Genomic DNA, 26,069 nt, shown 5'->3' with positions numbered 1-26,069 from the left:
CAAAACCCCAAAAACCCCAAAACCCCAAAAAAGAAACTCACCGAATAGGGCTCTCACCGAATAGGGAACTCACCGAATCGGACTTACCGAATCAGGCCATTTCGATACTTTACATAGTTTCTCAAAAGTGTTAACCTTTTGGTTATTTTGAATCGTAAACTTTGGAAGGCAATATCTCCAATTAGTGTTTTGGTGCATGTGGCGTATTGTGGCCCCACGTGAACAAGCATAACTCCATGACCAAACATCACATTGGTGTGAAATTTGGAATATATACTAAGAACAACTATATCTACAAAATCTTGAGAGCGTTTTTTATATTATTGAGGCAAAATGGAGATATTGCCAAAAATAATTTGATTGGCTGTTGCTAAGTTGCCATGGCAACCAAAAATAAATACAAAAACATAGTTTTGTGCGCAATTAACATTAGAACATATTCTGCAAGTTTGGTGCCTGTAGCTTAATTGGTTTTTGAGTTAAGCTTGTTATTATTTTTTGTTACTAAGGCCCCCCCGTTGGTTACCATGGCAACCAAATGATTATAAACAATATTTTTCAAATGTACTTACCTTGTGTTATAATAATATGCATAGCAAACGAATGTCCATTTTCTTATAGTCTCAAAATTATGCTATTGAAATATGTCAAAATTAAGGCACATTACCCCCTTAAGTTCCACCATTTCCCAGTTGCAAAACATACTCAACTTCCAGTTAGAATCCCAGTTTTACTTTTCCATGTTAAACTTTTATGTCAAAGCTAAGTTTTGTTGTATCAATTTCAGTTAATATGCTTAATATTAGAATTGAGCGTATTGCCACAAGCACGGTACAATGTACATCATCAGGTTTTACAATTACATATTTACAGCAACATGGTTTTATTCTGTGCACTGCATCTGCCTCCTTGTATTACATCATTCCATCACAGGTACGTATTTTTAAACAATTATTGTTATTTTTAAAATAAGCATCTGTTACAGCAACATGTTTGTCAAGTTTTTGTTTGTTATTGTGCCTTGCACATGTGCAAAGAATTGACATTGATCTAACCTTATGCAAGCCAAATTAGTCCCTGAGTTGTGGATAATATATATTATAAATTCTGTAATCTTAGTAAATGTGAATAATATTTACTATAAATCTATATTATATGGTTACTGTGATAGATTACATTTATTTATCCAAGTGCCCAATTAAGTATATTGAGAAAGCAGTTTTAATTATATTTTGCTGCATCATATTCTCATGGGTAACTGTGACACATGCTTGATTCTTAGAATGGGTTGGCATGCAAGGATGTGGGCAAGCGGACCGGGGCACTGTCTAGTATTGGAAGAAGAGTGTCATCATTTTTCTTTTCTCAACCTCACGAAAATGAAAATGTGAGTAAAGCGGTCGGATTATTAGCCGAGTTATTATTGAAAAGTGCTTTCTGATGATGTTTTATATTATTATCATGTTAGGGTGGAGTGAAAAATTTTTTTTTATTAAATCAAAAAATCAGATTAACCAAAAGTGGCGTATGGACCTAAAACCAACTTCTGAGAAGGTTTTGGGTTTGTGCCACCTACACTCAGGTGGCCCATATTTTTTAAAGGTCATCCGAAGGTCAAATTTCATGAAAATCCCATAACTTGGAAACCGGTTAAGCTAGAATGTTGGTTTTTGGCTTAAAATTTCGGAATGGCCCGTTTCGGCTAGTCCGATTCGGCTGATCCGATTCGGCTAGTCCGATTCGGCTATTACCCTTTTCGGCTACAGCCCGATTCGGCTAGTCCGATTTGGCTGATCCGATTCGGCTAGTTCCCTATTGGGCTACAGTCTTTAGCGGTTAGTTCCCTATTCGGCAATTTTTTGGAAATCCAACGATAATCCTTCTGTAATCCAACAAAATCCAACATCGTTTCTTTTGCATTCCGACAAATTTAGCGAAAAATGTTTGAATAATTAAATTTCTTTTACAGTTGAAATTATCGAAGCTTTAGATGAGTGGGGTTTTGACCTAACCATTGAGATCTTAAAACTAAAAAGCGAATTAAATTTATTTTTGAACTATTACTGTTTGCTCAGATGAAATTGACATGTATCATGCGTCGCCGTCTGCATGCAAACTTAGAATATATTAGAATCCTCAACTATTACAAAATTCTAAATCCAACGACGCTTTCTGTTTATTTACTGTAGAGAATTTTGTATTTTGATCTCGAAGCTTTAGATGAGTGGAGTTTAGACCTAACCACTGAGATCATAAATCATATTTATGACACCGGTTACATCCCTAGTGATATGGTACGTTCCATATTCATAACTTTACCAAACCAAATCGGAGCAACAGAATGCTCACTCCACAGAACAATTAGCCTTGTGAATTACGTAACAAACAGCTTACTCCAAATCATGTTGATGCGATTGAGACCAAAACTACAATCGGAAATTTCAACAGCACAGTTTTTATTTGTTCCAGACAAAGGGACCACAAAAGGAATTTTTACATTAAAAATGATAACAGAGAGATGTGTCCGATCTCCAGATCTTATCAACGCTTACAGTGAGATGATTTTGAGAGACATCGAACATATGAATGGAGTAAAGGTTGGGGTACAAAATGTAACAAGCTTGAGATACGCTGATGAATGATGATACAGTCCTGATAGCAGAATCTGCAAACGATCTACAGGACTTATTAAATTGTGCTGTCAATAACAGTACACGAATGGGTAAGAGTTAAATTCAAACACAGAATGTATGACCGTATCAAAAATGAAAACTTATCCAAATTGCAACCATACATTCAATGGTGTGTTGCACTCAATGGTGTGAAACAGTTGATAAATTGAAATATCTTGGGTACACTATAACTTGCGATGGCAAAGTGACACTGAAATTAAAAAGAGAATCGCTATAGCAAAGGATACTTTCAGTAAAATGAGCGTAGTCTTCAGGAATCGCAACATGACAACAAAGACCAAAATTAAACTTTTGAAAGCATATGTAATATCAATTCTAACCTACGGATGTGAATGCTAGACAATAAGTAACGATATGATAATAAGAACAGTTAGAAGGCGCCAGATGCAATTTGTAGGTCATATTTACAGACAGGGAGATTTGGGATGGGAAAAAGAAGCAGTGGCCGTCAAAGATTAACTTATTTAAACAGATTGAATCAATGGGCCACAAACACAACAGTTAAAACGAACGATTTTATACGAATGGCAAATGACAGAAAAGATTGGAAGACCATGATCGCCAACGTCTGTATCAGATGAGACACATAATCATCATCAATCGTTTCTTTTGCATTCCGACAAAGAAAAATAAATTGAATTGAAATTTAGCGAAACATAAAAAGCGAATTGAATTTATTTTTGGACTATTAAATTAAAATGTTGCTCACATAAACTTGACATGTATCCTGCGTCACCGTCTGTATGCAAACTTAGAATATATTCGAATCCTCAACTATTACAAAATTCCAATCCCTAGTTTAACAAGTCAATACAATCAATACGGCACATAACAAGTAGGGTGGGTCGAAACGGACTTTTTCTCCGATTTCATTGCTACAAACTTTCTTTCTTGCGAATAATCATAAAACGACATTCCTGAAAGTTTGAGCTTGATCGAACATCGTCTTCATTTCTAAAAATGCTGATGCTTGCCAGTGTTCACTACCTGTGAAATAAGTAGGGCCAGTAAAAGTCATTAAAGTCATATTTTTTTGGTAATGCAGAAAGTTGTCAAACCGATAACAGTGAAACAACGACGTTTCTACGGTGTCTATTTAAGAAGTTATAAAGTCATAAAAAGTTATATTTTCTGTTTTAGATCATAAAATATGACTTCATTTTTACTTCAAAATACAAAGATTGAGCCGGAGTAACTTTGTAAATGCAGTTCAAACAGCTCCTGTAGACATTGAACTTTGATAATAATTTGTGGAAGGGAGGCAATGAGAGTTCTCACGCTGAGTCTCACTTAGCATTGGAAGCAACATTTTTATTACTTTCTGTAGCCTAGTAATAGCGCTTGCTGTTTGATGTTAATTTGCATTGTGACATCATCTTGACACATTATTTTGCAACACACAATCCAGTCTCTGAACATTATAAACACTTGCAGTAGGCCACTACGTCGCTAATAAGCTGAACCGTCGTAACTCCAAAAATGCAGTTTTGAGAAAATTGAATTTTAAAGTTCACGCTGTGTTTGCTGTACATTGTTTGATCTTTCTAAAAGTTCTCTAACGGAAAAACATGAAAACTATATATACATTGTCTTTCATGGAGCTTTGTTGTTGAAAAAAAGATAATTCTTTTTTGCAAAAATTGAACGTTAGAAAAATGAGTATGGACATACGATAGTTTAACAATAAAAAATTGTCGAAATGTAGTTACAATAAAACAGCAAAATTGTTATGCGAAATAGAAAGAAATAGAAGTAAGCCTTGAATATCAACATGCAAAAAACGATTGAAAGAAAAATTACCTAAAAGAAAAGGGAGTGTTAACGTGAAACGTGTAAAATTACTTTCAGAGCAGAGTATCGTAAGTCCCATTTTATTATTTTGCAAAACTATCGTAACTCCAATTTGCGATAGTTCATCATTCTGTATCATCAAAACTAAAGCAGATGGACTTACGATGCTTTAACAAAATAAACTGTAGTTTATAAAGATATCAAATCAACCAAAAACGCAATTTTGAAAAATTTGGACTTACGATAGTTCAGCTTAACGGCGACTAAGTCAACCAGTGCTGAGACCTCAAGAGTCAAGGGTACTTTTCGAGTACAGAGCTTTGACTCGTACTACTAAGTAGCTGGTTTGGTAGGTAGGCCTACACATAGGCGCCGACTTTTATTTTTGCACGGGGTGGCAGATAGCACAATATGGCAACCTATAAACTTTCAAACTGCATGTTTTTGTTTGATTTTTACTAAGCATTCGAAAATTGCATTTTTTTAATTTGAAAATAGATATTCATTTAGGGGGTGGAGCTAATTTTATTTCCGAGTATTTTATAGCTGTCATAATTTATAGCGATATTAAGCAGTTTAAAATTTTTCAAAAAAGATTTTTGGGAGAGGCAATGGAAAAATCGTATTTTGTTGATTAATAAATCCCATTGTAAACCTAACAAATGTAACAATGACTTATGAAAAGTAACAAATAAAACGATCCCAACAACAAGGAAACAAATCGTAGCCACGTGTTGCATAATCTTCACGTAGCTTGCTTGATGTTACGCAAGTATCATGCTTGTGACAAAAACAATCATTTTCTTCGCAATACTGTATTGGTTCACCTCTTGCTTTACGTTGACTTGAAGCGAAAACCAATAATCAAAAAAAGATTTAAACGTCCGTTCAAATTACATTTATTTGCAGTAAGTAATGTAACCTAAACGGGGTGGCTGCCATCATGCCATAGAGGTTATGGGGTGGCGTGGCTGGCCACCCCGCAAGTCGGCGCCAGTGGATGCATTAGACATTTGAATTTTTGTAGTGATTTTCAAGTGAAATAGAAGTGTTTTGTTAGTTGTTCGAGTGTGTTATTGTTCAAAATACATGTAAAAACTTACATACGAGTTATTAATTAGAGATTAGCATAAATTTGATGCTTAAAACAAAGTCATATATTATCATATATTTCAAAAAATAAAGTCATATTTTTCAATTTTTTAGGTAAAAAAATGGCCCTAGTAATAAGTAATAGCACAACGTCACTATCAAAGCAGTTGTTATTATTAGGGTAGGGCAGTCCGTGGTGCATTCCCAGGTCCAACGTCAATGCAGGTGAACAATGGTTGCGATTATTACAATTCAAGTACTTGACATTTCTTGGCACATTTTCTCAAATGATCAAAATATAGTCATCATAACACACATTATTACCTGATTTGTTGCCACACAAGTGTTGATGCGAGCCTTGCATTTCTCATCACGTCGGGAACAACGCCAGTATTTCTTAAGCCCGTCTGGACTATATTGAGCTAGTTGAAACATGTAGCCATCATGTAGAAAAACCTCACCTTTGCGCTGCGTACTAATCGATTCCTCTGCCATGATCAAGTAACATCAACTGAGAGTCTAACGAAGGAACTAACCAAAGGAATTTCAGGTCATGTAACGCCGAAACCCAGGTTTACTCTAAATGCCACTTAGGTTTTAACTTCATCTTTTATTGCAAACGCTATTTGGCAACTGTCTTTTTTTCGTTGACACGTTTTCGCTGAGACTTTATCTCATTAACCCCTATTGGTAATCATGAAAACTGTTGTTTTCATGTAAAACACATATTTTGAACGAACCCAGACATCAAAACTCGTCATTTTTACATTGATTCAACGTCTGCAGACGTTGAATGAATGTAAAAATGACAGATTTTGCCGTCTGGGAAGGCACTCAAAGGTAAACACTGGATAAAATGCAAGAATGCAAAAGATACCATATTGTCGAATTAAAATACAAAATTCTCTAAATAAACAGAAGAACCGGACATACATTTCTCTGTTATCATTTTTAATGTAAAAAATTCCTTTTGTGGTCCCTTTGTCTGGAACAAATAAAAACTGTGCTGTTGAAATTTCCGATTGTAGTTTTGGTCTCAATCTCATCAACATGATTCGGAGTAAGCTGTTTGTTACGTAATTCACAAGGCTAATTGTTCTGTGGAGTGACCATTCTGTTGCTCCGGTTTTCTTTGGTAAAGTTATGAATATGGAACGTACCATATCACTAGGGATGTAACCGGTGTCATAAATATGATTTATGATCTCAGTGGTTTGGTCTAAACTCCACTCATCTAAAGCTTCGAGATCAAAATACAAAATTCTCTACAGTAAATAAACAGAAAGCGTCGTTGGATTTAGAATTTTGTAATAGTTGAGGATTCTAATATATTATATTCTAAGTTTGTATGCAGACGGCGACGCATGATACATGTCAATTTTATCTGAGCAAACATTGATAGTTCAAAAATAAATTTAATTCGCTTTTTAGTTTTAAGATCTCAATGGTTAGGTCTAAACCCCACTCATCTAAAGCTTCGATGATTTCAACTATAAAAGAAGCGATATTACAACATTCTCTAAATAAACAGAAGACGTTGTTGTCCATTTTATGTGAGCAAACAGTTCAATTTAATAGTTCAAACATTTTTCGCTAAATTTCATTTCAATTTGTTTTTCTTTGTCGGAATGCAAAAGAAACGATGTTGGATTACAGAAGGATTATCGTTGGATTTTCAAAAAATTGCCGAATAGGGAACTAACAGATAAAGACTGTAGCCCAATAGGGAACTAGCCGAATCGGATCAGCCAAATCGGACTAGCCGAATCGGGCTGTAGCCGAAAAGGGTAATAGCCGAATCGGACTAGCCGAATCGGATCAGCCGAATCGGACTAGCCGAATAGTAGCAGACCCTTAAAATTTCCAGAAGGTCCATGTTTATATATGCTCTAATGCAACTTTTGTCTCTATTTTAACTACATAAGCTGATAATAATAAAAAATGACGTTTTAGTTTGAAAGATATGTAACGTGAAGAATTGAAAATGCTATATTTGAACTATTTGCATCCATAGTTATGTGTTAAGGCATAATAGGTACAAACTGACTAAGTACTGCTTAAAATACTTTCTAAGTAGTTGGTACATAGGATATGCAAGCAACAATCATGGATATGTGATAAAAAAACTCAATGACAAAAATAATGTAGCAAAGACTCCTATGCAATAATGTTACAATGTTATTTGACATTAAGTTTCAAAATTTACATCTTTGGTTTCCATGAAATTTATAAGAAACTACTTACAATCAGGGTCACATTATAAAAATTAAAATGTGGTGAAAAAATATTGAAAACCTTCAATCTGAAAACATCAGGACTATCAAAGTCAGAAAAAATATGTTTCGACTCTGATCCATTGCAAATTTGGGCAAGGCTGACACTGGTTTGGTAAAGACCCTTGCCAACCTTAAGCCACCACTGTTTGCAATCAGTGTTACAGAAACCATGACATCAACTCATTTATAATTACACGTATCCAATAACAATACACAGCCAGGGGCTCCAAGAGGGGGGGAAGTCGGGCAACTTTCCCCCCTAGGATAACATTGTAGCCTAAAGGAAAAACGAGTAGCTTTTCGTTTTTTCATGTTTGAGGGGGCCCATTTTTGCCACTAAAAATGATAGTGTACCAACTTAAAAAAAAACAATTTTTTGAAATAGGCAGTTCCAAGTATTTTTCGATCATAGTATATGTAACTTCAAATGTATCTCATCAAGAACAAATCATTCTCGTATTAAGGTAGACAATGTTAAACTGCTTCAAGACGTAAAATTTGGGTCGCCACTTTAACAAGTCGAAATTCTGCCACTGAAATTGACTAGAATGAAACCGCCAACCAATCATAAGCTACGGTTTAACTGACGTAAAAAATGGCAAAAAGAAGATGATAGAAAGCAAATTAAGTGATGGATTTTTTGTCAGCTGGTTGGCTTAGGGGTTAGGGTTAGGGCTAGAAAGTAGTAATTTCATTGACCCGGGTTCGATTCCCACTACTGTTATTGCTCTTTTTCTTCTGTAATTACCAAATAAAGTTCAAAACAAGCGTTAACTCTCTGGATGAGTGCTAGAAGGATCACAATTGGACGGTAGCCTCTTATAACATGTTCTGATTGGTTGACGGTTGCATTGTAGTCATTCGCAGTGGCAGAATTTCGACTTGTTAAAGTGGCTACCTAAAATTTGATGCTGTTAAGCCTACTGGTTTTGGCATCATCAATTTTCTATTGTTTTAACTTGACAACTGGTGCTGCTGCGTTTGGCTAAGCGTGTAGCCTACTATTTTTGCTTGACCAACGGAACCTTGACTTAAAAAACTGCGTTAGCCAGGCGTAAGTCCACCCTGTTAGCTCAGTGGTTATGCGCCCGGCTCAAGATGACGCAGCGCTGGTTTGACTCTCGTGGTCATATCATTTTTGGAGTAATTGATCTACTGTAGCTTGTGTCATTTTCAAGTGTAACCAGGCCAGATAGGAAATTCAAAATAAAGCTGCCTCATTCAAGAAGCCTACTTGAGCAGTTTCAAATCCATGCTTGTCTGCATTTGTTTTTCCTTTACAATATTATGCTAGGGGGGAAAGTTTCCTGACTTTCCCCCCTCTCGGAGCCCCTGGCTGTGTATTGTTATTGGATACGTGTAATTATAAATGAGTTGATGTCATGGTTTCTGTAACACTGATTGCAAACAGTGGTGGATTAAGGTTGGCAAGGGTCTTTACCAAACCAGTGTCAGCCTTGCCCAAATTTGCAATGGATCAGAGTCGAAACATATTTTTTCTGACTTTGATAGTCCTGATGTTTTCAGGTTGAAGGTTTTCAATATTTTTTTCACCACATGATAATTTTTATAATGCGACCCTGATTGTAAGTAGTTTCTTATAAATTTCATAGAAACCAAAGATGTAAATTTTGAAACTTAATGTCAAATAACATTGTAACATTATTGCATATGAGTCTTTGCCACATTATTTTTGTCATTGAGTTTTTTTTGTCACATATCCATGATTGTTGCTTGCACATCCTTTGTACCAACTACTTAGAAAGTATTTTAAGCAGTACTCAGTCAGTTTGTACCTATTATGCCTTAACACATAACTATGGGTGCAAATAGTTCAAATATAGCATTTTCAATTCTTCACGTTACATATCTTTCAAACTAAAACGTCATTTTTTATTATTATCAGCTTATGTAGTTAAAATAGAGACAAAAGTTGCATTAGAGCATATATAAACATGGACCTTCTGGAAATTTTAAGCCAAAACCAACATTCTAGCTTAACCGGTTTCCAAGTTATGGGATTTTCATGAAATTTGACCCTCGGATGACCTTTAAAAATTATGGGCCACCTGGGTGTAGGTGGCACAAACCCAAAACCTCCTCAGAAGTTGGTTTTAGGTCCATACGCCACTTGTGGTTAATCTGATTTTTTGATTTAAAAAAAAAATTTTTTTCACTCCACCCTATCATGTGACTATGCAATAGTTACATATTGACAAATATAAACTATGCTAAACTAGGCTGCAGCAGTTGTTGTTATTGACAAATTGCTGTGTTAGTGACAAATTGAAAACTTCACCAAGTGCTGCCATCATACGCACAACTTGTATTTTGAGCGCTGCCAAATACGTCAACAAGTTGCTTTACCAATCTCGGTAACCGGCCCTGCGTCAAAGGGTTTGCTACTATTCGGTGAGTCTGATTCGGTGAGTTCCTAACCTCTAACCCCTCCCTAACCCTAAAACGGCAATGATAATTAGGCTACGGTACCTGATTATTTAAAAAAAAAATGAAAAAATCACCTAATAGGGACCGGACTCACCGAAACGGGCCATTCCGGCGTCAAGAGCCTCTACAAGCATGCGAAACTACTAGAAATAACGTAGCAAGGCTTTGTCAGTCCGAGGATAAAGATTCAAAAACCAAATCAAGTTGCAATACTCCAAATCTACTCAGACTACTCTGTTGCAATTTTAATGATAATGTGCCTGTTCTGATGGTGACATTGATAATAATCATGGTCGTTCCATTCCTCTCTGTCATTTGATGCGCATAAAGTGATTGGTTTTGACGATTGTGTTTGTGGCCGTTCCAATTCCATTGCGAACACTCAAATTCCATTCCAATTGAAGTTGAACCCACATTCCACAGGTAGTTCAGGTGGAGATGAACCCAACAAAGACGTATGGAGAGCATCAGTTGTTAGTTCTGACGGAGACGCATCTGCAGCAATGGAAATGTTTGTTCGACGTTGACAAGGAATCGGCTGCTGTCCAGCTTGCTGCCAGCGTGGATTTAAACGAAATACTTCAGACCAGGCTCAGCAAAGAAATATGGGTAAATGATTGCTAAAAAAAGAGAAAAATGTTGTTTGCAAACACTAAATGTTGTGGTCTAGTACTGAGAGCGTTTATTTGGTGTTAGTTTCAAAGGTTACCAGTCAAAGATATCTTACTATCAATCAAGGATTTTTGTTTTGATACAAAATATTGCTTCAGCTTCACAAATTTGTACCTCAGTAATCAGTATCAATAGAAGGGCGATTTCTGTCTCCATCTTCCGATAATTTATTTAGTATTTTGCTCCGCTAGGTTGTTCGAGGGGCGTCGAACTTACGACCTGTGGCATTCTGACAAACCGTTTCTCCCCGACTTCATAAATACTTATCTCTTCTAGATAAACTCGTCGTATTTATAAAAGGCTTATATTATATTTGTTATAATCTAAGTCTGTTTTAAATACTGTGATCTTGTTTTAGCGTATAGAAAATAGTTTTACCTTTAAACTTGCACCCTCTAGTGGAGCAGCAGCTCTTACTCCTAGGTCTAATTTTTTTGCATTCCCAACTCTGGAAGGTAAATCATTTGGAAAACGTGACAGTGGTAACATGTGCCGCTGGCTTGACAGTATTGTCCTGGCTGCTGAAGCTACTGGTGGTTAGGATTAAGTGAAAAATAGTTTGTTTTGTATTCTGTAACCTGCGTGAGTGATTTGGATTTGTAATAAACCTGGCAATCGTGTTTAATTAACGTCTGAAATGTGCGAAAAGGATTGACAGTCCCTGCAATGAAGTGAAATAGACGAGCATACAACCTTGCCTTCCAAGTCGACTCTAACTTACTGTACTTTTTATGTTAAATTTAATTTTTGTGCAGGATTCTGAGAAGCCAAGTTGTAGTATGTGGTCGCTAGATGTCGCCCGTGCGACCAGTCGAGGCCAAGTTGCAGTGCTTCTTGCACTGGCCGAGTCAAGCGACCGTGATGCAACGTTATATTACGGTGTTTGTCTGTTCGATGATTTGATCAACACTGATCACATAAAGACCATTGTGCTCGAGCACACCAATCTCTATTCGGTAAGTTCTTGCCGGATAATGTTTCTTCTGCACTTCACTGTAGTGTTTAGTGGTTTATACTATTTTGTTGACATGGCTCGGTTGCCGATTGATGGGTAGAGTGTCTCCTTGTGAGTCAGTAGGCATGGGTTCGACACCCTGTCGGATTACTCCACAGTAACTTTTTAAAAGTAGTGCTGAATCTTATTTCTCCTTGTATTCAGCAAAGGGAATAGATTGAGGATAATAATGTGTTTGATACTTTTTATTTGTGAAGTTAACTGAGGGAAAATAACTACGCGTGTACTTTCCACCGAGCTGTAGAAGTCGAATTGATTAAACTGAACAACAAACACGTTGCATTCCGCGCAAGAATGTAGCTTCGTGAGAATTAGACATTCCTCGCGCTGATTACAACAAGCAGTGCTTCCAGCATATTATTACAAATACAACAATAATGTGAGCGCCTCAATACAGCTGCGCTAGCACAATCTGCTTTGCATAGCTTGTCTGCAGTAGATTCCGATGTAAAAAAATACACAGCATTATTATTATTGCGCCATTTTACCTTCATTCAGGCATCTTTAGAAGACCAGCTCCTGTCATACCAGCTGTTGGTGGACAATCCAGCCGGCCGACAATTGGAACATTTCGCGGTCTGGACTGGAGAGCGCGTTCTGCTGAAGAGCTTGGTATCTGTAGATGGGGATTATAAAGAAGACAACGTCCCTTTTGATGGACCAGGTCGAGTGTTGTGGCTTGTGCAGTCTAATCACTATGTGCCAGAGTGGCAACTAGGTTAAAATAAATGAACTTAGTCAAAGCCTGCAACGCTGTTAACATTATTTTTTCTTTTGTCGTATCCAGGCTTACACCTGGTGGTTGAAGATTTAGATTAAGTGGACGGGAAGGCAAGGAAGCCAATCTTCGTGTCCACCTTCAGACATGCCTTTAAGTGTCCTGCCAACGACACAGCCGCATACTCTTGAGCGGTGTCGAACCGGCGTCCTTTTAATTGCCGTTCCAGGGCTCTCACCACTCGGCCATGCAGCCGACTTATTGATCGCATGTTATATCTTTCGAATAAATGTTTTACTGTTTTTTTGTAATCTTTTTGTAATCATCTTTATCTTTTAAAGTTATCACCAGTGAAAAGACGTTTTCTGTTGCAAACGTTTTTAAAATTAAGCATTCTCATCCCCCGTTTTGTAAGATTTTTTCCATTTGTCCTGGTATTGGAATTCAAACCGCGTTTCAATATACCCCAATTGTACAACAACATGCTTTGACTACACGAACGTTTTTATATTTGATGTAAAAGTGGAAAAATTTCCTTCCGAAATCAAGCCAGTATATAAGGGTTGGATCATTGAATGCACCAGCAGCGGATGTCTTGAGCCGCTGTTTATGCTAATTATCTGAGTATAGTTAGTTTATGCGAAGTTTGTTTGTGGATCAATAATCTGTGATTTAAACTGGGGATTACGGCCGGTGCCTGTAAGAACATTAGTCTGCGAACTTAGTTGCTTAATCTGCAGATTTTTATAATCGGTGGATAATGCACTTTTGATGCATTTATCCAACCCCTAGAATTATAGCAAAAGTTCTTTTGAAAACACTTTCAGAATAACGCTGACGATTTAACATTTGCAGGCTTAGTTTGTTGGGATCAAGATAACTTGGTTCTTCCTTTTTATCAACTACCGCTTGCATGTAACATGCCCGCTTACTGTGTTTCAGGTAATCGTGTCCTTGGAGCTGGGCATTATCAGGGAAGATGTATCTTCTTTAGTGCAGCTCATGGCCTGATCACCTCAGCATCATCTCTTGAGAGAAATGTTCCTTTCACATTGGAGGAGTCACTTTTGGAGATGACGTCAACCCCGGTAAGTGGCTTTAATGTCCCCCTCCAGTATCTTCCCTTGGTGAAATAGCGTTTTATGGCCCCCATGAAATTTGACTTACACAGTCCTCATTGTTATCAGATCAATATAATTGGTGGTCCCTGGTTTTGAGTGGCGACTTTTTGTTCACACCAACCATGACTTGTTATAGCTTTGTTTGTGTGTGGAAGTAATTTATCTTCAAAAGTTTGTGCCAGAGCACGACCTTGTACTGCTGACGGGTATCGAACCAACAACCTTTCGATCGTCCTCATCAAATGTAAAGTTATTGATCTTTCTTCTCTTTTAGTCTCCATCAACGAACACGATGAGGAGTCTTCCTGGGACTCCAGTGATGAGCCAGTCAAAGATGGACAAGCTGGAGGCGAGCGAGGGAGCTGCACAACGACTTCAAGCGGCTTTTCTGCACTACTGCCGCCTCAATATGGTAGATATGTTTGAACAACTCGATGTTTTAGTTTTATCAGGCTTGTCTAAGTTGTTAAAAGTAAGTTACGGTGTTTGATGTTTAAGCTTTCTTCCTATATTAAATGAGATTGTCCCACCAAAGTAACAATCTTGAAGAAGCCCTTGCTCTCGTAATACCGCATCGGCCTTATACGAATCAGATTGCACTATATCTTAACTCTGGTTCTTATGTTAGTTGTTACGTGGGAAGACAATGCAGGATGAGAAGTGTGGCAAGAGATCTGTATTGGTCTATTTTAGGTTAACACACGACTGTTTTGTGCGGTTCGCTTGGATACAAAATGTTCCTTCTTCACAGGATCAAGCTCGCGATCTAGTGGCTGATGCATTTCCGTTTGATGCCGCTGATGAGTCACTCGACAACGCCGTTGTTGTGGTTAGTGGCGAGTTGATCGACGACTACCCCGCGCAGGATCCCAGATGGGCCGAGTCTGTACCGAGCGGTTAGTTCCATCTCTTATTACGTCATAATCATCGTTGTCACTCTTGTCATTTGGCGCGTCGTCTTCACTGCTATAAATGGAACGTTGTAAAATTCCCATTTTTATCACGGATGACTTGGACTGGGTTTGAAAGAAATTTAAAAACACTTCATTCTTAACTTTATTCTGCATATCATAGTGCTAATGGAGTATGGTGATTGATGATGAGGTAATGTTTAATGTTTACATCGCTAGTGGTTACTTTTTGATTTGGTACTTTACAGATTTTTCTTCGGAGTCTTCTACCTCCCTTATCTTGCAGCATCAGCTGGAGGATAAGTTGAAAGCGCACACGCTCTTCCTGAAGTTTTTAACTGACGTGAGTAGTTCACTGTAATTTTATTTTCAATTTTATCATTCTCAGTTTTGGATCAAAGATTGTAGCACTATCTGCATTCTGCAACATACGGTGGGGTGAGATGTTTCCATTTGGAATTATCGAAAAACTTCCATCGTGCACACCAGATTAGAATGAAGATTGTGAAACTAACACCGAAGGAAAGGCAGACCACTGGTCGTTCTAATTTCATCGGTGACGTCAATGTTACGTAAGGATTTCGTCATTTCGTTCCTGACACTTAAAATCTCGGAGTATTCTTGTTTGATCGATTCATTTGAATTTTATGCAGTCATCTGGTTTAAGTTACCGCCTTGCAGGTTGAAATATGGGACAGACTGACGTACTGCGGCGCCGCACGTGATCGGGTGGTGACGCGCTGGTTGCTATGGGAGCACGCCGAGAAACTTCACGCTTCAATCGGTTTGCTGCAGCGACATCCCGCCCACCAAAGTAAGTCCTCTTCGGCTTGCCGGTAGAATGAAGAGACCGCCTCCCATTTGAGAGACGTATGTTCGATGCCCTGTCCGGTCAGATAAAAGCTTTGTAAATGTGGCAATGAATCCGTCGAATCTGAACATTGAACGACACGGGCAATTTCAATCAGCCCCATTGGAGAGTACTCAATCTTTTCATTAATCGAAATGTATCTCTCAATATCTGAGTGCAAAGTGGTGTCTGTGCCGCTTCATTTGGTCCTTAATGTGCCGCGAAGGAGTGCGCAATCCACGTTTACGGCTCATAAAACGCATAAATATAGCAACTAGTAGCAAGAGTGAAACGTTTCAATTCTTTTGCACCTTCATCATTTTGATTATTTGTGCTGTTTGCTTTCATCTCAACTAGAGATGGTCTAGCTGCTAACTGATCGAAATCGATTTTTATATGTTCATGATTGAATTGACTCGTGTGAACATAAATGTTATATATCAAATGTAGTTATTACTATCTGAAGCCTTTACAAATTGTTTCACCTAACGGATCATCAGAAGGTCTGCAAAAAACATGTAAACAGTAAAGAATCGATAATTCTGAAAAGATATTAAATATTACAACTGTAAATTAATCTGCCAAAAAAAATCTCTAAACCTGTACTTCCTGAGAAGATATTAAATATTACAGCTGTAATTTAATCTGCAAAAAAAACCTCTAAACCTGCATTCCTGAAAAGATATTAAATATTATAACCGTAATCCAATCTGCAGAAAAAAACTCCAGAATTACTAAGGACAGCCTCCATCCGCCACGATAAAGTATCAATCAATTTGTCCCAATGGAAACCAAGCAACAATGATGGCAACATCTATGACATCACAAAGAAGCAAAATGCTTGCTATGATCGGCTCAACCTGTAGTAATCTGCACAGAATGAATAAAAATTGTTTTTAAACCTGTAAAAATTAAATGAGATTTATAACCTGTAAAAATCAAATGAAATTTAATTTTTTTCAAAATTATAACCTGTAAAAATCCCAAGGAATTGTGATGATGTAACCTGTAGTGTCCTGAACAAATGAAATAAAATCCGTTTATAAATCTGTAAAAATTAAATGAGATTTATAGCCTGTAAAAATCAAATGAAATTTTAAAAACCTGTGAAAATCAAAAGGAATTTATTTTATTTTGAAGTACTTGAGTTTAAATTTGTTTCTATGACGACATTTGCCGACCAGTTCCGAACGCTTGTTCAAAAGGTGGCCACTATCAGCCTTCAGAATGGCCAGCTTTTCAGCCAAACATAGGCCACAATTGTTACGACCACCACCACTATAAGGCCGAGCACAGCTGTGGATGGACCAAGTTATTTTAGGGTCAACACCCTTGTCCTTAAGGTCCCAAACTGCCTTAGATAGCTCGGTGCTGTTTCGTTTAGACCTATCCATGAAAGTACATTTATGGTTGGAAAAACGTTTTTTAAAAGTAGTTTCGCAACAACCAATGTAATTAAGAACCTTCGGGCTGTTATCAATGGTAGCTTTGTAAACAATGGCCTTCTGCAAGCATTGCCCATTCAAAGGACAATCTGGCCTCACCCTACAATTGCAACCAGGCTGCGATGGTATATTATCAGCCTGCAATATTGCTTTATTGTGGGAGGATATGACGCTTGCAACATTCGGAGTACAACTGTAGCTCAGCTTAATAGTATTACGGTTGAATATTTTGTGCAATCTATGATGGGGTGGAAAGTGTGTGGAAACAAGTTTGAAAAATTCCTTACCAATATTGCTATCAACCTGCAAGCTGAAAGGAGGGTTAAACCATAAAATTTTCCGGCTCCTTTTCCTAGATGTTCGTAAGTTATTAGCAGGGTTGTAGCAAACTCTCTCCGCAAAACCACTTTTCAAAAGGGCATCGTTATAAACAGATGCGGTCTTATCAAATTCATTTTGACCAAATGATGTGGCGGACAATCGCTTTGAAATCATAGTCGGGATTTGTCTCTTAATGTTGGGTGGGTGATTGGACTGGGCATGAATGTAAATTGGATCATTATTGGGTTTTCTATAAGGCCAGAATTTACCAGATAGCAAATTCAAAGTGACGTCAAGAAAATCAGTTTCAATTAGACCAGTATCCACAGTAATATTTAAGCCATGTTGTTTAAATAATTGAATGACATTCTTTCTCAAACGATCAATCTTAGGGCCGGATAAATTACGCAAAATAGCCAGACCATCATCACGATATAAGCCAAGCATGTCTCTGTCAACAATAGCAGAAAGTTCGTTCAAAAGAAACAAGCCGACCAACTCACAAATCTCAGCACCATCAAATGAGCCCATTGTAACGTCAAACAAACCATCTTTCTTAGCCCAAGTATCACCACCATCAATTTGTTAGAACCTGGTTAGAAATAACACTAACCAGGTTATTGATTGAAGATGATTCTACGAAAAATTTTGCGACAAACATCTTGGGAATTATAGTTGTTTTATTGTTCACTTGTATTCATGCAGGTATTGTGGATGGCGCCATTAGACAAGTTCTTAATCGGCGTGAAAATATGACAAATGCTGCTGGATTGACACCACGTGACTTCTTCTATCGTGAGGTGATCTTATGGCGTTGTTTTACATCGTAGAAACGTCTTGTCAGTTTGTTGTCACCACTTTGAAACCACCAACCCGTTGCCGCATTCCCTTCTAGACTGACTGAAAAGTAAAATTGATCTGTAATAATCCAATTGTTGGTTAAAAACTCGGTAAACAAGTCAGAGCTTGTTGTGTCATTTTACAACTAACCCAAATGGTTCAGCATTCATGTACCCCCTTGGAACAGGTCTCGTTCCCTCAAGTGGTGTGAGTGCCCCTGGTTGAGAACCTCTTCTACAAGTGATGAAATAATTTTCTTAATCACGATTCCTTCGCCTCATCGATTTGAATAAAACTAGAATCAGTTCATCCGTCAGCACGAACAATTCTGTGATGTAAAACAACAATATTCCACAGGCTGGCTTTGGTCCTTACTTGTTTTCCTCAACATATTCGTCGTTTGTGTCCACAGGTGACTAGAGTCGATGAGATATTCCAGCCACTCTTGGAAGAGGAGCAGAGCGCTTTATTGAAGAGCTTTCTGTCATCACGTGACAAAGCAACGGTCGTAGCAGGCGTCAACGCCGTCATAGAGGTGAGTTGCTTTTAGCCTTTCACGAAAGAGGCTTCGTGTCGCTTCTGTTGTTACGTAATGATGACGCGCCTTCATGACGCAATAAGTGGCATGACGATGCTTCGTCAATGAGCTCGGTTGAGTGACTTTGGTTCAGGTTTATGACGAAGAGCTGGTTTTTGTAACCCGCGCCTGAACTTCGGTCGCAACTCTGCGTCAGTGATCCGAAGCCTTTCGGTAGTGTCTGCCGCATAGCTAAGTGGTCAGAACCCTGAAATGGCAATCGAAAGGCTGAAACGGTTCGACACCGCTCAAGAGCATGCGGCTGTGTCTTTGGCAGGACACTTAAAGGCATGCCTGAAAGTGGACATGAAGATTGGCTTCCTTAATCTAAATCTTCAACCGCCGGGTGTAAGCCTGGGTACGACAAACAAAAACCTTTGCTGGTGTACGAAACCGACATGATTGCATTCCGTAAAATACTTTTTTTATTCCAATTATAAATAAATCTGTTGTTGCAAAACAAGACTTAAAGCAAAAGTTTCAACGTTTTATTTCCAGTCCATGCTGACATCTGTGTACCAGTATCGCAAGACTCTGAACCTTCTTTTCGAAGATAGAGAAGGGAAACGCTGTGAATACATCCCATGGACCGTCGGAAGTGGCCGCAGCAACATCCGAGGACTGGTGATCCAACAGGTGACTCGTCATGCATGATTGTTTTGAGGAGTCGCATTTTTTTGCGACAATGTAATATAGCAACTGGCTGAGATGGCATGGATTAATTGCAAATTTGTGTCTTTTTTTTCAAATTTGTGTCTGTTGATTAAAACCGAGGTAAATTTAACGTAGGTCTCTCTTCCTGTTTAAAGTCGTTTTTTTAACATTCTCCAACATTTTTGTGATAAAATTTGGGCCTCCACCACTTGAGAATTGATTTGCGAAGTGGGTCCGTTTAAGCCTAAGGCGATGATCGGTTTATTAAGGGAGAGTTGTTTCGTTTTTTTTTTGTTTTTATTCAACCGACGAGTAAAAATTGCCTTTCTGCTTTCAGAAATACAAACTTAGCCAACCGGAGTTACATTTTCTTTCTAGCACAAGTTCACTATTGACCGGGGAATCCCCAAAGCTGAGGATGGCCAACAGAGGACAGCATTGTGCCAATCACTGGCCTCTCTAGCCGACCTCGTCCTGACTGGCTACACCCATCAATTGGCCTCGTTACCACCAAATGGCATCTCAGCTCGAAGGTCAGAGGTCACTGCCGCATACGCAGCCCACCGGAGCGAACTTATCAAGCCTCTACGTAAGGAAGTTTAGCGGCTCAGCAACCAATGGTGCTTCATAGTTAACTTGTGTTGTGATGTATGCTTCTGGAAAAGTTATTTTTTCTTTTTCAATTGATTGGCGCTTATTTTTGTTGCGAGTATAAATAGTTAAATACACACATTCAAAGTAAAGTCAAATAATACAAACGATCACATAGAATGTGTGGATACTGCAACGGGTGGCTGCGAAGTGACCTGGGAGGTATTCTAGTCAAGCAGCCACCCTAACTTTCTGCCAACAATATGTGTTTTTTCTTTCTTTCGAAATTCTTTCGTTGATCAAACAGATGTTTAAACAGTTAGCTTTCTGTGAGCAGTGCATGTAGTGGATCGAAAGTTTTCCGTATCATAGAACTATTTTCTATCATAGAACTATATAAACTATTTTCTATTACTTCATCTCTCTGCTGTACTTTGGTCCTACACTTCAAGAAAACTTATCAGTAGCTTGTTTGTAACTTGTTTCAATGCAACCATCGAAATCACAAACGAGCTGCTTATTACAAAACACAAGTTTCATCGCGTAACATTGATGTGTTGTCGCAGTCAAGGTAGAGCAGCTGGAGAAGGCGGCAAGCTTGGCTGAGAAGTATCACGACTTCGACATCCTCATCCAGATATGCGACCAAGGTGGAGATTCCCAGAGGCTGAGGAAGTACATGGCCAAGTTTAGTGACGAGGTAACTCCATGATGTCATTGTAGTGCTAATTATCACGAGGGAGATGATGTCATCGGAATGTTTCATCCGTTTTAAAATGCGTTGTCGATGTCTTGTCATAGCATTACTTTTTAACGTAACAAAAGTTGCGCGTTATTGAATTGTTTGATGTTTCAGACATTCCCAGAGCACTTGTTCCGTTGGTATCTTGACAGAGGGGACTACAGGAAGTTGTTCTCCTGTTGCGATGAGGCGCGGATCCCCAGGTTGAAGACTTTCCTCTGTGCCCACCCCAACCTGGCCTGGATGCAGCAGATACAAGCAGGTGGGTGGACTCTTATTCACTATCTGTTCCACTTCTTCAATGAGTCGAAATATTGTTGCGGAGTGGTGAGAACGTGCAGAGGCCGTCAGTTCGACACCCATCTAAATCATGCAGCTTTTTCAGAAACACTTAATAGCCTGTTTGAAAAGGAATACTTAAATTGGCTTTCTTGCTTTCCATGCACCTGGAAGCTGTTAAAACAGAAAGTAATGCGTCAATATGGTTATGCTAAGATACCTGTGGTATCAAAATTTACTTCATTTTTTTCACCCTTCCCACAAACAGGCGAGTACAACGAAGCTCATGACACATTGCGCTATCTAGCGGCTAAAGAAACCAAGTCAGCTACGAAAAAGAAGCATTACCTAAGCCTGAGCAAACTATCAGCTGTGTTCTCAGGAGACGCACAGGATGCTGTTGAGGAGAAAATTGAAGGTTAGAGCGATTGTAGAATTAATCAATAAGTACTGGTGGCTGTTGCATTAGAAGAGATAAATGAGCATCTACACAATTAAAATTTAAACCAGATAGAAGTTAGCACACAATTCAAGCATAAATATGACAGGAAAATATTGGTGGTGATTTTCTTCAAAACATGGTTTGTTTTGGTTATAGGTAAATTGTTCGTAAACAGTTGTTCATAAAACAATTGTTCGTAAACAGTTGTTCGTAAAACAATTGTTTGTAAACTGTTGTTCCTAAAATGAAATCCATAAAACAATTCTTCGTAAAGCATTTCTTCGTATACATCAAATTTCAACTGCATGCACGAAAAAATGCTTTAGGAAGAATTGTTTTACGAAGAATTAATTTTACGAACAATTGTTTTACGAACAATTATTTACGAACAATTGTTTACGAACAATTGTTTTACGAACAACTGTTTACGAAAAATCGTCGGACACCGTTTGTTTTCATGCTTTTAGTTAAAAAAGTAATGAAATATAATACTTTCAAGTTTCAACCGATGTGACTGAAACTGAATGGGGCATTTTAATCTACAGACATAGCACAAGAACACACCTTGCTTAAATATCAAGAAACTCTTCCTTCAACCATCATGGAGTCTTTGGAAGTGCACCCTGATGGCATGCCGGTCTATCCTCCCTACCAACTCATTGAGGTACGGCGGCTCTGTGTATGTTTGATTGCCTTGTTTTTCTCCGTAGGCTTAGTAGTCTCTCGATGTCAATCTTAATGGTGGATTTTCTCACCATTCTGCTCCTTTCCTGTTTTGTATTTAGCCTCATAGTGCGCAAACCATCCTGTGATCACTTACGATGCTAACCTTTTGGCGAGCGTCGTAAATCAAAGTGATTGGCAGTTAGGCACAGTGCAAGTGTACAACATGTCAATTCTCGGATCGAAAATTATGTAGATTCTTCCCCACTGATCTTTTAATTTATGACTCAATCATTGGTGCTGCTGGCACCGTAATAGCCACCACGCAGTCACGGTAAGTCAACACATCCTCAACATCTATCTCTTCCTTGCTTCTTTTTAAGCTTCTAGCAACCTCAATGCCTGTCGTACCAGGCAGACGTAGCCACCTCGTTGTGTCTTTAACTTACCGACATCTTGCTTGAACCTGAAACAATAATTCATGCGATAAAATAACAAACTTCCATCTCAGCTCTACATCAGCGATCGCAACGAGAGAGCAAATGAGGTTGACTTCAAGAAAGCATTCGAGCTCCTCCGATTCCTCCCAGAAGGATCAATGGACGACGATGACACTGAAGAGGTAGCTGGTATGATTTCATCCATCAAACATTGCTTGGAGTTTAATCCCTCCACAAAGATTATTACTTTACACAATTTTAGCTACTTTTGATGCACTTACCTTGTGCTCGGAAACCGTCGCACATATTCTATGATTCGTTTCTCGGTGGACAACATACGAATGAACTTTTGACTTCTTACACATGGTTCTCTTATAACGCCATAAAACCTTCACTGTTGCATCACATTGAGACATCGTTGTTGTCGCGCCCAGGAAGCCGCAGTGACTCCTGATGAGTGGAAGCTGAGGATTTGGTGCAAGCTGATACTCCGGGACAACTGGAAGGACACGGACACGGCTCTGGATCCATTCGACGCGTGTAGCCACACTGTGTTGTTCAGAACACTCATGCTGGTTCATTCGTCAGGTTTGAAGGAACAATAGCTCGTGTCCGAATGAAGTTGAAATGTTTGGTTTTATTACTTTTTCTCAATAATTTCTTCACTCGCATCAATATATCGCAATTTCAATGAAATAAACAATCGACATAAACTCTTTTCTTATAAATGAAGTAACGTTATGAAAATGTTGATATTTCGTAAAGCTTGAATATTTCCTCCCCATGCAAAGTTTATTGACCTTGGCAGGGCCGGATTTAGCTGATGGGGGGCCCGGGGCACTTTTAGATCGGGCAAAAAAATTGTTCGCCCCGACGGCGCGAAAAACTACCTCTACGTCTACAGTAGCATTAATCCAGCACTGCACAGCATTTTGCAGAAACTTCAAAGGCTGAAAAAAAAATCACATTTTTCCACATCGGGGGGCCCGGGGCACCTGCACCCTCTGCCCCCCTAAATCCGGGCCTGGACCTTGAGATGCCGAAGCTTTTGTGGCTACCAGAAAGCTAACACGAGTTTCGGTGAAATAAGCCAAGAAGATTGTGATTTTTGCTAATTATTATCCGTTACGTTTTTGTTTTTTTTGAAAAAAAATACTAACATTTGATATCTGTTGTGACCCCCCCCCCCCCCCCCCCCTAAAAAAAACTTATGACCCCACAAGCAATTGAACCTTGTGGTCACGTACCCGAAGAAGGTTTCTCGGTTCAAAGATGAATCTATGATGTACATTTTTTATTCAGGGCTCCTCGCTGACATCTTCCCTGATGTCCATGCGCTCCTTCATCGTGATGAGCTCAAGAGTCTCCTCCAGGATCCAGCGATGGAGTATCTGATGCGAGCAAGTTTCGAAAGAGTCGAAAGATCACTTCTTAGCTCTGCAGCCTGATGAGATTTTTGCTCCAATTATAGACACAACGTTTCCCAACCCTGTGTACCCCACCCAAGCTGAACCCGTGTGCTTCTCCATCGCTTGGCAACAAACTTTCCGCTTTGTGACGTCATGAACGAGAGGAAGTTGCTCAGATTTGAACCAGTGCTTATCGGTTGCTGGCCGCGTTCCTTTGATTGACAGTTCTGTCTGTTGCAATTTGATACATTTCTAACATTCTTTCGCTGACCGCTCCAAAGGGTCCCGTTTTGCGGAAGAATACAAATTTAATATGCTGCTTTCACTCAAAAAGGCTTTTATTTACGATAGCATGCTGCCAAACATATTGCTATTTGCATTCATGTGTGACCGAAACTTGAAATTGGTTCAAGTTTTAGAACGATCAATCATCTTGAAAAGAATGCAATGACTGTAGTCAGTGCCGGTCTTAGGGTATTTCGGGCCCTGTGCGGAATATGCTTTGCGGGCCCCAATGACAATGATCCAATTCAGTAGCGTAGTTAGGTACTTTGAAAGGGGAGGGGCGGTGATGGCGGCGTGATCGCCGAAGGCGACAACCAGCGGTGGGGGGCTTCCCCCAGAAATTTTTGAAAAATTACTTTAAATTTGGGGAATTCTGAGAGCATGTTCAACAAAAATTTAGGTATGAATATTACTGTAAAATGGTGCTGTCCGGTGGCACAGCAAAAGGATAAGGCGATCATGCTTTCTTTGGCATTTTTCGGAAATAAAGCTATGTCTCTATGTTGAGTCTGGATGCAACCTATTTCGTCCCCTGAAAAATTCGTACCCCGATTTCGTACCCTGAAATCGTGTAACAAAATCAAATTTCGACCTATTTCGTCCCCTGAAAAGATCGAGAAATTTTGAAATGTTTGCGGCAACTCCGATCAGCGAATTCGGCTATGTCGTGTTTTTTTTCTCGATCTTTTCAGGGTACGAAATGGTCAGGGGACAAAATAGGTTGAATTCGTTGAGTCTTTATGTTTTCTTGTTGCTAATTCCTTTGTTGAATTCACTTGTTGAATTTTTCCATTGAAAATGACAAAATTACTGCATTTTCTGAGTAAATTGCGGGCCCCCTAATTTGCGGGCCCTGTGCGATCGCACGGTTTGCACACCCCAAAGACCGGCACTGCTGTAGTCTACTTTTGAATTTTTGTTTTGTTTTTTGGATTTACTTGATGCTTGCTACTTACCGCCAGGTGGCACTCTAGGTTGTTATAATAATGTTATTTTCTGCAATGACTTTTTAATAAACTATGTCAACGACAGTTAATTTGAGGATTCCTTGATGTTTGGTTTTTAAAGGGCTGTTGCGACCCTGAAGTTTTCCGAGTTTGTTTGAATTGGCGGTTTATTGTTACGTCACAAAGACTGAAAGACACAATGCCATTCGCGAAAGTTGCGCCAGGTAGCCTATTGAAATAAGAACGTGACTAGTTTTTCTATTGTTATCGCAAGTTGCCAAACAATCGAATTAGCCAATAAGCATTGAAAAGTCTTGACAAAGTTGAAACACCTGAAAAGGGAAAACCCGACATTGCGATTTGCAACTAATGTTAATTCAGTGCAGGGATATCTAGAGAAGGGGATACGAAGGCTCGCAGCGATTGCCTTATTCTCATGACACTACCAGGGCGGTAGTTTGTAGTGCTTTAATCATGTGGTTCTTTTTAAAATCATACAAAGTTTTGTAGTGCAGCTGGTACAATGAGCTACAGAAGACAGTTAGCAAATGTTACGTAGAGCATATTTAAAGAATACTTGTTTACAAAGACAGTTAAAAAGTTACCAGTAAGCTGTTTTTTTGACAAAGCCTTTGCAGGAGGCTAGATGTAAAGCAAGTATATGGATAGATGAATTAACAAGCAACCATGAGCATGCTGTGAATATCCAGGCCTGATGCTAATAGCGCAATGCAAGTTATCATAACAAGATTTATTAAACTACTATTGGTGCCAATTGTCATTTTACGATAAACAAAAGCCCTTCTATTGTCAGACGTAATAAAAGCCTTCATATCCCTGAGCTGAT

The 26,069-nt window shown here is 38.7% G+C and overlaps 1 protein-coding gene across 1 annotated transcript in view; it reads left to right on the top strand.

Annotated features, from left to right (window-relative positions):
- LOC145780904 (nuclear pore complex protein Nup133-like) overlaps nt 1-25,305 on the top strand; it is a 31,030-nt gene extending 5,725 nt beyond the window's left edge. Inside the window, exons 5-25 of the mRNA XM_082592564.1 lie at nt 874-933; nt 1,283-1,387; nt 10,724-10,909; nt 11,728-11,928; nt 12,486-12,651; nt 13,648-13,793; nt 14,101-14,238; nt 14,578-14,722; nt 14,986-15,080; nt 15,419-15,551; nt 18,059-18,153; nt 18,606-18,728; nt 19,269-19,406; nt 19,803-20,013; nt 20,582-20,715; nt 20,872-21,019; nt 21,305-21,454; nt 22,024-22,142; nt 22,653-22,763; nt 23,016-23,169; nt 23,884-25,305. Of these exons, the coding sequence (XP_082448690.1) occupies nt 874-933; nt 1,283-1,387; nt 10,724-10,909; nt 11,728-11,928; nt 12,486-12,651; nt 13,648-13,793; nt 14,101-14,238; nt 14,578-14,722; nt 14,986-15,080; nt 15,419-15,551; nt 18,059-18,153; nt 18,606-18,728; nt 19,269-19,406; nt 19,803-20,013; nt 20,582-20,715; nt 20,872-21,019; nt 21,305-21,454; nt 22,024-22,142; nt 22,653-22,763; nt 23,016-23,169; nt 23,884-24,029 (2,904 nt within the window). The 3' untranslated portion in view covers nt 24,030-25,305. The remainder of the gene's footprint in view (nt 1-873; nt 934-1,282; nt 1,388-10,723; nt 10,910-11,727; nt 11,929-12,485; nt 12,652-13,647; nt 13,794-14,100; nt 14,239-14,577; nt 14,723-14,985; nt 15,081-15,418; nt 15,552-18,058; nt 18,154-18,605; nt 18,729-19,268; nt 19,407-19,802; nt 20,014-20,581; nt 20,716-20,871; nt 21,020-21,304; nt 21,455-22,023; nt 22,143-22,652; nt 22,764-23,015; nt 23,170-23,883) is intronic.
- Nucleotides 25,306-26,069: the final 764 nt, after the last annotated feature.

Source organism: Aplidium turbinatum, chromosome 12 (genome assembly GCF_918807975.1).
Source record: "Aplidium turbinatum chromosome 12, kaAplTurb1.1, whole genome shotgun sequence".
Taxonomy (NCBI): Eukaryota; Metazoa; Chordata; class Ascidiacea; order Aplousobranchia; family Polyclinidae; genus Aplidium; species Aplidium turbinatum.
This window is presented reverse-complemented; position numbering and strand designations above follow the sequence as displayed.